This window comes from Cherax quadricarinatus, chromosome 5, assembly GCF_038502225.1.
Source record: "Cherax quadricarinatus isolate ZL_2023a chromosome 5, ASM3850222v1, whole genome shotgun sequence".
NCBI lineage: Eukaryota > Metazoa > Arthropoda > Malacostraca > Decapoda > Parastacidae > Cherax > Cherax quadricarinatus.
Window position 1 is genome coordinate 58989681 of NC_091296.1, and position 17520 is coordinate 59007200.

General features: G+C 42.8%; 1 protein-coding gene across 7 annotated transcripts in view; it reads left to right on the top strand.

The window, feature by feature from the left end:
• Window positions 1-17520, top strand: part of dco (discs overgrown) — a 244406-nt gene that overhangs the window by 54806 nt on the left and 172080 nt on the right. For 5 of the 7 annotated variants that reach the window (XR_011394329.1, XM_070102739.1, XM_070102754.1 and 2 more), the window contains exon 2: window positions 2880-2956. Coding sequence is in view for 6 of the 7 variants with exons in the window: in XM_070102739.1 (XP_069958840.1) it covers window positions 2880-2956 (77 nt within the window). In the remaining variant the exon portion in view is untranslated. Of the gene's footprint in view, window positions 1-1619; window positions 1758-2433; window positions 2738-2879; window positions 2957-17520 lie in introns of those variants that run through there. The other 2 variants (XM_070102748.1, XM_070102750.1) reach the window with 2 other exon arrangements.

Here is a 17520-nt window from a genome sequence, read left to right on the forward strand (position 1 = left end):
TAGCAAACTGTATAAGAATACCACCAGAAATGAACATTTCACGGGGACAGTATAATAGAATGTAATACAAGTAGCGTAGATTTCGACTTCATTCTGAGGCCCTCTTCAGCTAATTAAAGCCTACACTTGAGATAAAGTTTATAATTTTTATTATAATTATGGGGGAGGGCTAAACCCGTAGGGATTATACAACGCCTGTTGGGGGAGATGAAAGTTATTCAGTCTCAATTCAGGGAACTGGAGCACAGATCCAATTCCCTAGATCAAGAGCTCCTCACTAGCGTCAAGGAACCTTCCATGAGGGGATAAGTTTATAAACAAAGATTTATCTCGTGTACATTCATATAGATTTGAACATTTACTGGTTATTTTCATCCACCTCGCCTATCAAAAGGTTGTTTAATTTGGTTTAAAGTGTATCGATTAAAATATTTAACCAAGACAGGACTAGCAGCAATTAGTTGAAAGTTGATAATAGAATTATGGATGAGTGGAATAAATTCCCTAGTAGTGTTGTTGAAGCTAAAACCTTGTGGACTTTTAAAAATAGGTTAGTTAAGTACACGAGCTCGTTGGTGCGAGTTGAACCTGCCTAACATGGGTCAATATACCTGCCACAGTGCTCCTCCTTATGTAACCTGGCCACCACCGGCCAAGGATAGTTTAATCCCAAGTTTGAGCCTATGGAAATTAAAATCTAGGTCTTAAGATAATGAGATATACTCTAGAGTCTAGATCCCTGCACGTGTACATACACTAGCTCTCAGTGCACACACACACAATCTTAATTTTTAAAGGGGAAGGCCTCTGTCAGATGACCAAAAGCTGCAGTGGTGGGTCATCATATGACTAAGCTCTACGTCAGGAAACAGGAAACACTTGTCCTGTTTCCTGACGAATCTTACCTAACCTAACTTTCACGTGTACATATACTGTAATTCTCAGTGCACACACATACCTCACACATACATCCCCTCATGTGCACATACTCTAGTTTTCAGTTCACACACAAGATAAACACTTATTATCGCTAATTTTTTTTTCATATTCGTAGGTAAATATACATTTGCATAGGTTTATGTAACTTAGCCCTGCCTAGCCTAGCTAAACTGAATTAAAAACAAAATAACATTTGTAAGTGTACAAGAAGTGTTAATTATTATTATTATAATCAAAAAGAAGCGCTAAGCCACAAGGGCTATACAGCGCTGCAGGGTAGGGAAGGAAGCGAGGGTATTGGATGGCAGAAGGGAGGAGGGATGATCAGTAGGTTACAGAAAACAGCGGGGCAGGGGATAGTACGGGGGTAACAAGAAGTGTTAAGAAAGTGAGGGTGGTCATCAGGTAACAAACTTATTGTAGTGATAACTGAGGACAGGAAGAATGTGTTGAAGTGTGAGAGCAGTGTACCATGCTCATTATAACCAGTTCCACAGTTTCAGTTTAGGTTTTTGTCATTAACCGGTATTTGTTTTATGCTTCTGTGTTTGTGTGCATATGAATCAGTGTGCACGATTTGTAATGTATTATAAGTGGTGGGATGTGTACATATGTGGGTATAATTGGGGGGGGGAATGTGTGTATGTATGTATATACGTATGCATGGGATGAGGAAGAAAAATGTGCAATGGACCAGTTAGTTGCATTACTGCCTTGCTGGAAGAGGGAAGTTACCGCTCTGCTGTTGCTGCTGTAACTCTAGTGTTTTAAACACCTTCAACATCCTGCTACAGTCTTCACAACATAGATAATAAAATGTACGTGGAAACAGAGGGAGTGTAAATGTCGTGTGAATATCTTGTGGTTAAGTCATATAGAAAGTTGGCCGGTGTAGAAAGTGACAGGAGTGTCAGTGGGAAGTGAAGATTAGTGGATGCTGTCCACATTGCTTTGTTCCTCTTAATAGCTATTTTTTCCTAAAGTTATTCATTGATAATTTTACAATGTTATCACACGTGCTTGTGTTATCAAGGTGCTTGCCGATGATGCTTATGTTTTTAAACTAAATCTAATTTAAGACGTTCTTTTTATTTTCTTCGGAGGAACTCGGAATGTGGTAATTCTAATGGTAAATGGTGTTTAATATCAAACATATGCTCAAAGTCAAATTCTAAGGTGTTGCCGCAGATATCTCCCAAGTTTACTCCAGCTTCTAATTTTGGTATTATTCCATACTGTTCTTTACTTCCCTGCCATTAGAAATGATCCTAGGCACGATTTTCTTTATGACTGTTTGTGTTGTGATATACGTCATATGAAATATAGCAATAAGTTAGTCAAATAACATAGGAAGAAATCAGCTGATACCAGAGAGTCGAGGTGGTGAGTGCCAAACACCTTGATCACTGACGTCTTGTCACATACACTTGTCTGATTTCCTCCGTATTTATTACATTCTACATCTCGCCTCCACTGAATGAATATCAGATGAAAAGCGAAGGATTGCGAATTGGTTTCGTGGCATCCATACTGGAGTGTAAGCTAAGGGAGCGAAGAAATGTGGGAAATAAAGGAAGGCCAGTGGGAAGTGTAGTATGGGCGGGCGGCGCGGTACGTGCTGCCCTCTCAGTGTTCATCCGGGCTCCTGTGAACATGGTGATACTCTCTGCCAGAGTCTCGGATTTATCTACCTAATCTTCAGCTAGTTTTCACTCTGGACGATAACTGCCATTATGAGATAAAAGTGAATTCATTCAATATAATTTGCGTGCGGAGACTAACGGTGCTGGGGAAGCAGGTAAGCCGATAACTTTGAAAATGTTGGTGTGTGTGTGTGTGGAGCTGGTCCAGAGCTCTTGTTATTGTTGATTCCAAGATGGCTGGTGGGTCTGACTGGCGAGAATAGCACTGATATGCTTCTTTGCCTTCCTCTCTTGCAGGATGGAGTTAAGGGTTGGCAACAAGTATCGTCTAGGACGGAAGATAGGAAGTGGATCTTTCGGTGACATATACTTAGGTGAGTACCGTTATAATGGAGTAGACAGAGGAGGCCAAGTAGGCCTGGGTGTGAACATTGGCTAGGCTGCCCTAGCGCCTCTCTTGACAAAGGACGACACCAACAAAGGGTTCTTCATCTTCCCACTTAACACCCTTCTACCGTATACATAAGACAAATTATTTGCAATACCAGGCTAGTTACCCGTAATTCCCTCGCACCTGTTAATTTTGGATTATTATTATTATTATAATCAAAAAGAAGCGCTAAGCCACAAGGGCTATACAGCGCTGCAGGGTAGGGAAGGAAGCAAGGGAATTGGATGGCAGAAGGGAGGGGGGATGATCAGCAGGTTACAGAAAACAGCGGGGCAGGGGATAGTACGGGGGTAGAGGGTAGCAAGAGATACAAGTAGAAAGGGCTGAACGTATCAAAATTTGTGGAGTAAGTCAGTCGTTGTCAAAAAGTCAATGAGAGAGTCCGGATGAAAGGTGGGTCCATCAGCGAGAAGGGAAGGTAAAGAGAGAGCAGCGGGGCGAAGACGACGACAGAGGTAAATTCTGCGTGCTCGTTGATAAAGTGGGCAGTCCAACAGAATGTGGCTGACTGATAATGGAGCTTGGCAATTCTCACAGAGAGGAGCAAGACGCCTCTCCATGAGATATCCATGAGTAAGACGAGTATGGCCAATGCGAAGACGGGAGAGAGTAGTCTCCCAACCTCGACACTGGTGATAAGAAGACGGCCAGTAACCTATACTCGGTTTAATAGACTGAAGTTTGTTGCCGAGCATAGTAGACCAACGTTGTTGCCAACGGGTGTGAAGGTGGGAAGATATTACAGCAAAATAGTCCGTACATGGAATACCTCTATAAGAAACTGGTAGGTCATGTACTGCTGACCGCGCAGCAGTGTCTGCCTGTTCATTGCCCTGTACGTCAACATGACCAGGGACCCAACAAAAAACAATATCTTTATGCTTAGTAAAGATGCGGCGTAGCCAAAGTTGGATACGGAGGACTAAGGGGTGAGGTGTATCAAATTTTTGTATAGCCTGTAAAGCACTAAGGGAGTCTGAGACAACCACAAATGATGACACAGGCATAGATGCAATACGGATAAGTGCTGTAAGGATGGCATATAATTCAGCAGTAAAAATACTAGCTGAAGATAGTAAATGCCCTTGTACGACGCTGTCCGGAAACACTGCTGCGAATCCTACGCCGTCAGAAGACTTAGAGCCATCTGTGTACACAGCAATGGCATGAGAATGAGAGTGAAAGTGGTCAAGAAAAAGAGAGCGGGAAGCGACCGTAGACAGTTGGGCTTTCGAGCAAGGGAGGGAGAAAGAACAGACTCGAACAGCTGGAACTTCCCAGGGGGGTAGGGAAAAGTGAGATGCTACATGTACATAGAAAGGTGGTAGTTGAAGAGAAGACAAGAGCGAATGAAGGCGAAGAGAGAAGGGACGGAGTAAGCAGGGGCGGCGAACAAATAAAGAATGTCTACTAATATCAGTGACCATTCTATAAATGGAAGGATTGAGGAGATCATGAGAGCGTACATAGTAGCGCAAGCAATGGGCATCACGGCGATCGGATAAGGATGGAACGTTCGCTTCTGCATAGAGGCTTTCGACAGGGGAAGAGCGAAAAGCACCAAGGCATAAACGTAATCCTTGGTGATGAATGGGGTTAAGGCTAGAGAGAGTAGCAGGAGATGCCGCTGAATAGATCTGGTCACCATAATCAAGTTTCGATAAAATAAGGGTGGAATGTAGGTGAAGGAGGGTTCGACGATCAGCTCCCCACGAAAGATGAGCAAGGGTTTTAAGAAGGTTCAGCCGGCTGTGACAAGTTGCCTTCAGAGAGGTAATGTGAGGTTTCCAGGATAACCTACGATCAAAGAGGAGGCCCAGAAACTTGACTGTATCACGTTCAGGGATACGTGAGCCATAGAGGTACAAAGGATGATCAGAGATGACAGAGCGTCTAGTGAAAGTGATTTGGTGGGTTTTAGTGCTGGAAAATTTAAACCCATGTGTGGTGGCCCAATTGGAAACACGGTCGACTGCATGCTGGAGAGAAACTGTAAGGAGGTGACAGTCAGCGCCTGCACAGGCAATAGCGAAGTCATCAACATAGAGTGATGACCAAATATTTGATGGAAGACTAGAGGCCAAATCATTAATAGCAAGGAGAAAAAGTGTTGTGCTCAGAACACATCCCTGGGGGACACCTTCAGCTTGGAGAAAGTCCGGGGAGAGCACATTATTAACCCGAACACGGAAATGCCTGTCAGTTAAAAAGTTCTTAAGGAAGGATGGTAGATTGCCTCGAAGGCCTAAGGAGTGGGCTTGGGCTAAAATATTATACCTCCAAGTTGTGTCATATGCCTTCTCAAGATCAAAAAATATGGCAATAACTGAGTGGTTATTCGCAAAGGCATTACGAACATACGTATCCAAGCGCAGTAAGGGGTCTATGGTAGAACGTCCCTTACGAAAGCCATATTGACGAGTGGAGAGACTGTTGTGTGTCTCTAAATACCACACTAAACGTCTATTTACTAGACGTTCCATTACTTTGCAAACTGCACTGGTAAGAGCAATGGGACGATAGTGGGAGGTTTCATGTCCCGTAGTGCCTGGTTTGCGGAAAGGGAGAACAATGGCGGATTTCCACAGCTGTGGAAGAACTCCTTGTGACCAAATAAGATTGTAAAGGCGTAATAGGACTGCAAGGGCTGACTGATGTAAATGTTGTAGCATACGAATATGAATGTCGTCGGGCCCAGCTGCCGATGATCGACAAGCTGAGAGTGTTGCCTCCAGTTCTTGAAGTGTAAAAGGCACATTATACTGTTCTTCTCTGAGAGAAGAAAAGTCCAAGGGTGCTAACTCTCTGGCAGACTTTGAGGAAAGAAATGAGGGGCATAGATGGAGTCCCTGAGAAATACGGACCAGATGATTGCCAATTTCATTGGCAACATCTAGTGGGTTTGCTATATCAACACCGGCAACCCGCAGAACAGGAGCCGGGTCAGGAGAATATTTACCACTCAGTTTTCGTACTTTTTTCCAGACTGCACTCATAGAGGAAGCAGAGGTGATGGTGGAGACATAATCTCGCCAGCAAGTGCGTTTAGCGTCACGGATGACACGGCGAGCGATCGCACGCTTCTGTTTAAAATCAAGGAGTCGCTCTGTGGTTCTATTGTACCGGTACCTGCCCCATGCAGCGCGTTTCAAACGTACTGCACGAGCACAAGCAGGAGACCACCAAGGCACGCATTTCTGAGAATGCCTGCTCGAAGTTTGGGGTATAGAATGAGAAGCTGCGGTGAAAACGGAGGATGAGAAGAGGTGTAAAAGCTCATCGATGGAGGACGAAGAAGGAACCTCTTTAAAAACAGTCAGGTGTGAGTAAAGGTTCCAATTTGCCCGATTAAATTGCCAGCGTGGGGTGCGAAGAGGTGGCGAATATGAAGGGGAAGTAAGAATGATTGGGAAATGATCACTGTCATGTAAGTCCGGGAGAACAGACCAAGTAAAGTCTAATGCGGCGGAGGAAGAGCAAACTGAGAGATCGATGCAAGAGAGAGTATGAGTCCGAGGATCAAAATGGGTGTGAGTACCTGTATTTAAAACATGGAGGGGGTGGGTGGCAAGAAAAGCCTCTAACTGAATTCCACGGGAATCACAGTGAGACCCTCCCCAGAGGAAATGGTGGGCATTAAAATCACCAAGTAACAGAATTGGTGGCGGTAATGACGAAACAAGGAAGGCAAAATCCGGAATAGATAATGCCCGAGAAGGAGAGAGATATAAAGAACAGAGCGTATACCACCTATGTAAGTGGATACGGGCTGCTGTGTAATGCAGCGAAGTATGAACAAATAGCTGATGGTACGGAATATCAGTGCGGAGAAGAAGGGCACTTTCATTAAAGGTCCCATCAGGAAAAGGATCTGAAGAATACAATAAATTATAGCCTGAGATGTGAGAAATAACAGCAGAGTGTAATTTTGGTTCCTGTAAGCAAACACCAACAGGGGCAAACTGGGAGAGTAACATCTGAAGCTCACCCCGATTACCCCTGAGGCCACGTATATTCCACTGTAAAAAGGCCATGAATGGCAATGATAAAGATACTTGAAATCCGCAGGTAAGGGTTCCTACGGACTAGGAGGGTTAGAAAAGTCCACATGCGGAGGCAGTGGAAAATGTTCAAGCAGCGAAGGAACGGTGCGCTGTGAAGAAAGGAGTTGCGCAGATGGAGCAGAGGAGAGAGAAAGAGCGGAAGGTGGATCAGTGTCCATTGATGGTTTGGTCTCTGCAATATATTCAGAGATTGCTTCAAGTGTTTCAGAATTCAGAGATGTTGTATGGGAGACAATATTGGGAATGGTAGGGGGAGGATGAGTAAAGATTGGAACTGTATTGGACTGTACCAAGGTAGGGGGGGGCGAAAGGGTGGAGGGAACTGGAGAAGCGTGGCAGGGGACAGAAGAGACAGGAACCTGGGAGGTAGCAGAAGAGGAAGAAACTTGGGAGGGAACAGGGGAGGAAGGTACATTACGAGGAGGAGGGTGAACCTCTGCACTTGTAACTGAGCCAGTGAGAGGGGAAGAACTAGGGACAGAGACAGGGAGGGTAAAATGAGGAGGTGGAAGATGGGTAGGAGGTGTTACCGGACCTTTTTTTGACTTTTGAGAAGTAGAGGGACGATTGGGAAGAGGTGTCGTACGAGGTCTCGTCGATACTGAGGCTTGTAAGAGAGAACTCGAAGAAGCGAGATTAGACTGAGGCGTTGAAGTAGGGACGTCTGAGCCGAGGACAGCAAAAGGATTAGATACAGGAGTGATTATGGGAGAGGTAACCACAGAGGTGGGTGTAGAAGATGGGATACCAGAAGTGGGGGGACGTTTTGAAACACGGGAATAAGAAACACGTGGGAGTCTCCCTTGGAGGCGGAGATGAGAAACTGCCATGGCATAAGGGAGACCTTCTGTCTCTTTGAGGTAACGGATTTCCCGCTCGTTTAAATAGACCTGACAACGGCGAGAGTACGAAGGGTGAGCCTCATGACAGTTAAGGCAAGAGGGAGATCGATTGCAAGACGTATTAGAATGGTCATCGGCACCACAGACTGGGCATTCGGCGATAGATCTGCAATATTTCGCTGGATGGCCAAATCGCCAGCAATTTCTACACTGTTGTGGTGTAGGGATCACCTTTCGAACTTGTAACCGATGTCCTGCTATATAAACTGAGGATGGGAGTTCTCGGCTGTCAAAAGTTAAACGAGCCACATTGCTAGGGTATCGTCTCCGCCCACGGGCAGGAAGAACGTAAGTGTCTACCTTGAGGATTGGGAGATCTTGGAGTTCCAGCTGTTCTAGAATGTCGGTGCCACATGTCTGGAAATTTTGTTGAACTATGGTATGGGGCAGAATAACGGTACCACTACAAGAATTGAGGGAATGATGTTTTTCAAGGGTGACAGGAACAGTATCTATATGGGAAAGACGAGAGAGCTCACGAGCCTGGGTAGCATTCTGTACGGTAATGATGCGCGTACCGCTCTTAAGAGCATGAAAAGAAATATCTTTACCAACATGGCGTAGGAGTGCCTTGCCAATACTATGGTCAGAAAGATAGGCAGTAGAGGAAGTTGGTCGTAAAGTGAAGAATTTAGTCCACTGTTCAGTCTGAAACTGAGCGTGGAAAGGTAGTGAAGGACGTGTCGATCTTTTCTGAGAAGAACGAGAAGGTGAAGGTGGAGAAGTATCATCAGCAGGTAATTGTCGTTGACGTTTAGGCGTGGGACCAGAGTTGGTCCGACGTGGAACGGGTCGGCGATTTGAAAATTGCCGCACCGTAGAGGGAGAGGCCGGAAGCATAGTCAGAGGAGAGCGAAGGTCTGGTAAATCGAAGGAGTCAGTCGAGGCCTCAGTACCTGAAGCAGGTGAGGAAACAGCACCGGCAATAGGTACAGAGGCATGAGGAATGTCTGAAGAGTGGTCCAAAGACGAGGCGGGGTCAGAACGGGGTGCGGTATCAAGAAGGGGCCCGGGGGTACCAGGTTCATGGACTAGGGCTGCCATGGTTAGGTTACTTCTTTCTTTTTGTTTTTAAGAAAAAAAAAGAAAGAAGAAAAGAAAATAAAAATAAAAAAAAGAAAAAAAAAGGGGGGACCGGGGAGGGATAGTTCCTAGGAGGAATGAAAGGGCCAGAAATCTCCCTCCGCGCCCAAGAGGACTCGACACCGCTAGTAGCGCAGATGCAGCATGGAACCCGTGCCATACCCTACCCTTCATGCCAGTAAACCAGCAATCTGGGATAGCAACCTCACATCTGCCGAGCTACCTCGGTGGACAAAAGAGAGGGCGGCCGGATATCCGCCACAAAGCATACCTCCTTCAGCCACCACCCCCGGAATCCGAAAGGTGGCTTCCAGAGATACACCCGTCGCCCAAAAGACACCCAAAGCTACTCCGGGATACCGGAGAGGGATCGGGACATCCCTAGGCAATCCAGATTCCACGGCAAACTACGCCACCGCCAAGAAACCTCAACGGAATGGGATCGACCCCGGTGTCCTTTCCTCTACCTAGGAACTAGCGTGCCTGTGGGAGAAATCCCAAAGGACAAAAAGAGGAAGGGCAAAAGGGAGGAGTGGGGAGGAGGAGGAGGAAAGGAAAAAGGGGAGGATGGGGAGGATGGGATAGGGGAGGGGAGATTGGGGGGTAATTAGGTTCGGTCTGAGGAAGAAGACCGATAGGTCTAATTCCTCAGACCAAGAGCCTCTTCACCACGCCAAGGAGCCCCCCTTGAAGAGGTCTCTGCAAATCATACAATAAGCAGAGGTAATTTTAATACATATTTCAGCTTCATAATTACAAATTGCACTAAGATATACAAGAAGCTACATTTTATAACCAAAATGAAAAAATCCTGTAAACCATTGGCAAGTAATTTCTTAAACACTGTTCAATGAAATTTACCATTAGGCACAGTGTCAGAATAGGCAAGTCCTTAAATTGGTATTGTATGGCTATTCAATATTTTTTTTATAACTGTGCAGTGTATATATATTTAGGTCATCATCATCATGACATGTTACTTTAATACATTTAGTTTGTTATATACATGTTAAAATTGAGACAAAATGAAAACCTAGATGGATTTAGGTAAATAGTTTGGAGAAATTATAGGGATATGCGAGGTCAGGTAACAAAATGTAATTTTTGCATGTTGTATGCATTTTATAATTAAAATACAGATTTCCTATTTATGGCAATAACTTTGGTTGACTGTATTACATGACTTGAATAGCTAAAACAATGATTTGTAGTTTAGGAATTCTTTACTTAGTGGCAGGATGTGTCATTTGCATTCATTGTTGTGTTGCATTATCAGTAAACACGGGCATTGATCCTCAGAACATTCTCCAGGTAGGTATCTTTTGCTGGATACCAAACCATTGTGTTCATTGTATTGAACTTACAGAATCTCTTGTGCAGGATCTGATATACTGCAGGCAGTTATTCTCTTCAGACTACACATTTCCCTTTCAAGACATTGCACTTGTAAAATCACATTGCCAGTCACTGGCAGTGTCATGTTGGGCTTCTGGCTATCCTCATTAAGCTACTGGTTATGGGTACTGATACTCTTGTGTCTGCTTATTGATTACACTGATCACATATGGCCATCTCATGGCAAAGCACTCTGCACCACATGGCAAAACTTAACAGTTCATACTGACATTACAGCATCTTTAGATAGATTGCCCTGTTTTCAGGAAGCATGCAGACTATTTTCAAGTTCAGTGTTCTGACATGCTTACTAAACTAATTTCCTTTTAAGATTTGCCTTGAATACAGATTCTATCCATGACCCACATGTGATTTATTGCAATGACCTTAAAATCATCAATTAGTATTTCATCTTTGTACTCTCTTGATGCAGCATTTCCATGCAGTTTAGCGTTTTTAATAATTATGAAATAAAGTAGTAATATTTAAAATTTGAATGAAATATTTCTAAGGCATCATATTCTAAGGGACTCATAACAGTGGATTAAAGTTGGGAACATTTAAATGTAGAAAGTACTGCATATATACAACAAAGCACTAGTCGTCTAGTATTAGAGCTGTAGGTGAATATAACAAACTATTGGGTATTGTTATCAAAGCAAATATTTTGAGTGAAGTTCTGCTTCTCTTTTAAGCTGTCCTGCTTTCTTCTCTCCTAAGCCTTCCTGCATTCTCCCTTTCCTAACATCTGCTTTTCCCATGCCTCAGTGAAGTAGACACCCTGTTCCAGCCTGGGGTTAAGTCATATAACGCCGTAGCTACTATCTTCTTGCAAGCTGAAGTTGAGGTAAAGGCAAAATAACAAGGGGAAAACTAGAGAGAAAAATGGGATAATTAACCCAATCATAACATAAGCTGCCATCATGGAGGAGAATGGAGTTACGTTAGGCCCTCACTGTCATGTGGGGTTTGAAACGTGGATGGGGGTAAAAACACTCACGTAAGCTGGTTAGTACGTATAATTATAACGGAAAGTATGGGAAGCACCATCAGCTGCCCTGCCTCTCTGCTCTCTATCTTAAGACTGACCCACCAGTGCCTAGGGGGTGAGCGGCATTCAAAAACATGCTATGGTCAGCAGCAACGTGAATAACAGTCAATGATTCATACACGGTTGGTAGCGAGTCATCTACTGGTAACTGGTTACTGGTAACTGGTACTACTGAGATCACAACAATTGTGAGAAATGTGCATATTGTAACATCGGGGTTTCCTGAGTCACCCCACTGCAACACTGTAGTATAGCTGATGTATTGCCTCAGGATTGGTTTCTAGAGTTGAATAGCTTCAAACTGGTTGATCGTAGACTTGGCAGATGGTGCAAAATTTCTCCATTAAAAGGCACTCTTGAGCACAGAGAGAACTTGCTGAGTGCCCAGGTCCCTGGCTAGTGACCCCAACCTCCGTATAAAAGGGGAATTAACAAACCAGTTCCCTCTGGTGGTCTTCCAGAGGGAACTGGAAAAGTTCCTCAGATTAGTGCCTGACCCGCCAGACAGCAGTTTTTATGTTGGACTGCATATATCTAGCAGTAACAGCCTGGTTGGCGAGATCTTGATGTGGAGGATTTTCCTTACATGTGCATGATTGACCAACTGTTAATTAGAGCCAGCTTTAACACTTAAAAATCTGCCAGCCTCCCCACAAATTTTGAGAATACGGTGAACATTTCTTCCACAATGTGGCTGTCAAACCAAGTAGACTGGACACTGACCAATATGATGTCCTTGACATCTAGTACTGGGTTCATTACAAGGGAGAGTCATCCAGTTTAGTCACTGAATGGCATTATGAGCTGACATAGATGCTTACACTGAGTGTGGTGAATGACAGTTTACCAGCTCTGGGACTTTACTCCCATTGAGCTCTGTACCAGCACTGAGATGCTATCAAAAAGTTCCTGGACTCAATTTTTTTGCATGCTTCCTAGGTGAAATATGGTTTTGTAGATAATGCTGCTTATTACACTCCTTTGTGAAGTAGTGCGATGAGTTTCAGTGCTGTCTATTTCGTTGAGGCTAGACAGACATTTAATGTCAGTGTGTGACTGCCATTTTTTTTTTTTTTGTGTGTAACAATGGAATCTTTAAAAAGAAAGTGCTTTGAATGATTTTCTCGATTCAAAGTAAGACGAATGTCAGTTGAAGATAAACACTCAGGTTGTCCACAAACTTCAAAAACTGGTGCCAACATTGAAAAAGTGAGGAAGAATATTAACCCTTAAACTGTCCAAACAAATTTACGTTCACATGTGTAGTGCTCCAAAAGTAGATTACATTTTTATACATATTTTCAAATATAAAAAAAAAAAAAAAAAAAAAGGAAGATCAAAGTTTTTTTACACGTTTTCAAATGTAAAAAAAAAAAGTAAAGAAGATCTACATTTTTTTACATACTTTCAAATGTTGAGAAAACGTAGATCTACGTTTGGACAGTTTAAGAGTTAACAAAGATCATCAGAGTATCTAGGACAGGGGTCTCCAACTTTTTCACTCAAGGTGCCACATTGTATATTTTACACATTTTTTGTGGGCCAAAGAAAAAAAATCACTCATGAAAAAATATTTCAATTTTATTCATTCATTTATAAGTGAAAATGAGGGTTTATTAGTTTTAATATTTATAAATATTTGAAGTTGCTGCGAGCCACATGCAGCCTGCGGGCCGCAGTTTGCCAACCCCTGATCTAGGATATAGCAAGTGCTGTGGCAATTCTAGTGTTGTCGAAGCATTTTCACTGAAAATTTGAATATACATACAGACAAGTGGCTGTGAAATTTTTGCCCCACTTGTTGACTCAAGATCAGACAGGCCATTGTTTTCTAGCCAAAAACAAGGCAGTCTTCCCCATTCACCCTCTTTACCAGATTTAACCCCCAGTGACTTTCTCTTACCAAAAATAAAAATGCCACTCAAGGGTTGGCGTTTTATCAACATGGAGGAGATTCAGGTGGAATCGCAGGCTGCGTTAGACACCGTTAGAAAAGAGGAGTTCCAGAAGTGTTTTGAGAAGTGGCAGAAGTGCTGGGATCAATGTATAGCCTCCAAAGGAGAGTACTTTGAGGATGACAACTTCAACTAGGTGGTTAGGCAAGCCTAATATTTTTTTTAATTGCGGTTGAGGAATTTTTTGGTAGCACCTTGTACTTCAATTAAGTCCCTGCCTACCTTGTACAAAATTATGGATTGCAGTCTAGTTAATGAACAAGGTGGGGAAATTGACTTGTATACCCCAAGTCTTCTATACCTGGGGACAGTGTGGTATTTGTCAGCTGTGGTATTTGTCAGCACAAGATGCCCACTAACTTCTGTCCTGCTAATTTGAGTAGTTGTTGCATCTGAATGTCACCAGATCACTATAGGTGACTCAGCTTAAACCACACAGTAGTAACACCCACTAGGTCACAGCTCACTTCTCTAATTGTGGACTCCCACTTAGGTCCAGAGATTCATTAAATCACTTAAATGAATCTTAATACTCTTACACCTGTCCTTGATTAGACGTTGGAGCACATGTCAAATTAAAGGTCAAGGAATTATGAGCCCAGCCTGCATGTGCTCCCACTCAGGACATATATAGTGGGTGTCCTACATGGTGCAAGATTCGAATCTAATTAAATGCCCTTAACATGTGAAAATGTCAGTCAGTATGACTGGTGAGATATGGATCTCATTTCTAATATTTAACTATTGAAGATTTAAACATGGCATTCTGTGGTCTCTCCTCTGAGGCGAGTTAGAGTGAGGCAGTGAAATAAATTCCACCACACTTGATTCACCAGTAGGCCTGGTCTGGGACTGGGCCATGGGGACATCGCCTCACCCAGAAATGCCCTTCAGGCTACCCATTTTGTCCTTCATTCCAATACTCTTCTTACCCTTCTTCAACCCAGACACTTTCCTTTGTTTATCACCACCTCTAGCCCTCAACACTATTCCCAACCTCAACTCCTAACCCCTCTCAAGACTATTCCCAAGGCCTCAGGACTACCCCTAACCTCCAAGACTATTTCCACCCTCAAAGATTACTCCATTTCTTCGAAACTACCCCATTTCTACACGATTACATCCACCCCCAAGACAACCAAACACTAGAACTACCCCAACTTCCAAAACTCACTAATTCCCCAAAGCTGTTCCCAGCCCCCCAAGCTATTCCCAACCCTCCCAAGCTATTCCCAACCCCCCTCAAGCTATTCCCAACTCCCCTCAAGCTATTCCCAACTCCCCCAAGCTATTCTCATCCCTTCCAAGTTATTCCCAACCTCCAATACAACCACCCCCACCCCAAAGACTATCTTAAAATTAACCAAAACCATACCTAACCACTACCAGTTTCTCAAAAGCTACTCATATTGTGCTGATGAATGCTCAACCACTTACTACTATGAAATTTGGATGTCTGTTCTTTTCACTTTCAAATAGTAGTAGATTGTAATACAGTGCATCATAATGTAAATTGTTCTATTGTAATACCAAATTTAATTGTTTTAAGTAAATAGTACTTAACTGTAATACATCACACTGTAAATTGTTTTAAATTGTTACATTGTAATACCATAATCTTTATTAACTAATTCAATAGTGTAAAAAGTCTCTACTAGACTTATCAAAACCATGCAGCATCACCTTCATATAATATTAATTCTCCTGTACTCACTAACTCGTCTAATGACCATATGAACTGTCTATTATTGCCTTACTATTCTTAAATTAATCTTTAAGTTTGCCCAAAATGCTCAGCATACATAGGGGCTTTTGGCATGTACACCCAATTATATTCCTCTGTACAACCATGTAATTTGTCAATAAAAAATCTAATCAAATCGCTAAATACTATCCTAATCCAACAAGACTGCCCCTACCCCAAAGACAACCACTATCCCAAAAAGGACTACCCTGCTCCACTCCAAAGACTACCACCAAGCCAAAGAGACCCACACACCACAGACTACCCCATCCCCCCAATACTGCCTCAACCCCTGGGCACTACTATTAATCCCTAACATTGCCTCTTCCAGCTACTACACCATCTTAAACCTAATGTGGATACCCCATCCAAGTTCTCACTAATTTCCCTACCATCCCAAATCGCACTAGGCCTTCCAATTCTTATTACTCTCCTTACCCTTCCAAATCCTATCATCCCAAATTCACTTATCACCCTATCACTTCAGATCTTGCCAATCTTTCATTCTTTCCAACCACTAATCTCCCTACCCACTCAAACCCCCACCAATATCCCTACTCTCCCAAACCCCACTACCCTCCCAACCATCATTGATCTCTCTACCCTCCCTTTACTAATCTCTCAACCCCCTATAATGTCCCTACCTTCCCTACCACCTAAACTTACTTTGTCAACCCATACTATTATCTTTACCACCCTTTAAACACTGTATGCCTCCTGTATCTGTATTCTTTGCATGGGTTTTACATTATTAAAGAACAGTAGGAATAGATCACCCTGGGCAAGACACAGTATGTCATTAAAAACTTTGAGTCTGAGAACTTATCTTTAGGAATCTTCACTTGTCCCAGTGTCTCCTCTCATAGTCATTCTTAGTGTGTGTAGTTACTAGTTGTCAACGCCACTTGTCAATAGACGCTTAACCTGTTTCATCTGTCTGTCAGTCAGTTGGGAGGTACTAATTACTGTCTTATCCTAAAAGTGTGAAACAGAAGTCAGTTAAATGTTTTGACCTGACAAGATTGCTGGTCTTTATGAATCATGAGCATGTTTGATGGCAGGCAAATTTTATCTTTTTAGTAATACATACAGTGGAACCTCTACTTACGAGTGCGTCCACGTGAGAGTTTGTCCAGATGCAAGCGGGCCTCAAGGGAGGTTCCTTGACGCTGGTGAGGGGGTCTTGATCTAGGGAATTGGGCCAGCGCTGTATAGCCCTTGTGGCTTAGCGCTCCTTTTTTATTATAATAAAAATAGGGAATTGGGCAATGTATGATGGAAAGATGCTTCTTAACATACACCAAAAATGAAAGAAATCGGACCATAAATAACGGAGCTCACTTCTCAGCCATTAGCCTCCCCTTAGCGGTATATTTTCGTATGGTTTTCATAGTTGTATTCTTTTTTTTTTTTTAGGGGGGGGGGTCTCATTTGATAGAATGGAAGATATCTTAAAAGTTTTCCATATTTTTCCCTCAAATATTTAATTACCAATTTCTGAAGCCTGTTTTAAGACCGGGCAGTGGGGAAAGAGGCAGTAATCCCCAGAACCATCTTTTACTTCTGCTGACTTTTGTCAGTCATCCTACCAAAGAACATAACAGACAGCTGTTGGAAATTTTCAAAAATTATGTGAAGATATTATTGAAGATGGGAGACACCACGAGCATAGCTCTGCAACTGTAGCTACAAATAGGTAATTACTATTGCAAGATGGAGAGGAATGCCAGGTGCTGTTTTATAAGTTTGACTATGTGCTACTTGATTTTTCAATTTTATTTGTTCTTCATATTGTCAGATGTTATGTCTCATTTATTAAGCTTGTTAATTTTACTGATAATTAAGTCATTTTTGCTAAAACATTTTTGATTGATAACTGGAGTAGTTGCCTGTCATTGGCTTTGAAAATACGGAGGTTGACCGTTTTAATTCAGAAAGTTGCTTATGCACCACCTGGGGATGGGGGGGGGGATGTGGAAGGTATTCAGGCTTAATTCAGCGAACTGGAGCACAGATCCAATTCTCTAGATCAAGAGCCCCTCACCAATGTCAAGGAACCTTCCTTGAGGGGTCTATTCCTCAAGCATGTACTGATGCCTGTGTACATTCAGTATATGACTATCAATACAGGGTATATAGGGTATATAGTAATTATCAAGTTACAGTATAAGTTGCAAAAATTAATGGTGAGTAATACTAGAAGTACTGTATTTTTTTAATTAAACAAACTAATTATCTCCCACCAAGATAGGGTCATCCAAGAAAGGAAAGCCATTCACCATCCTTCATTGAC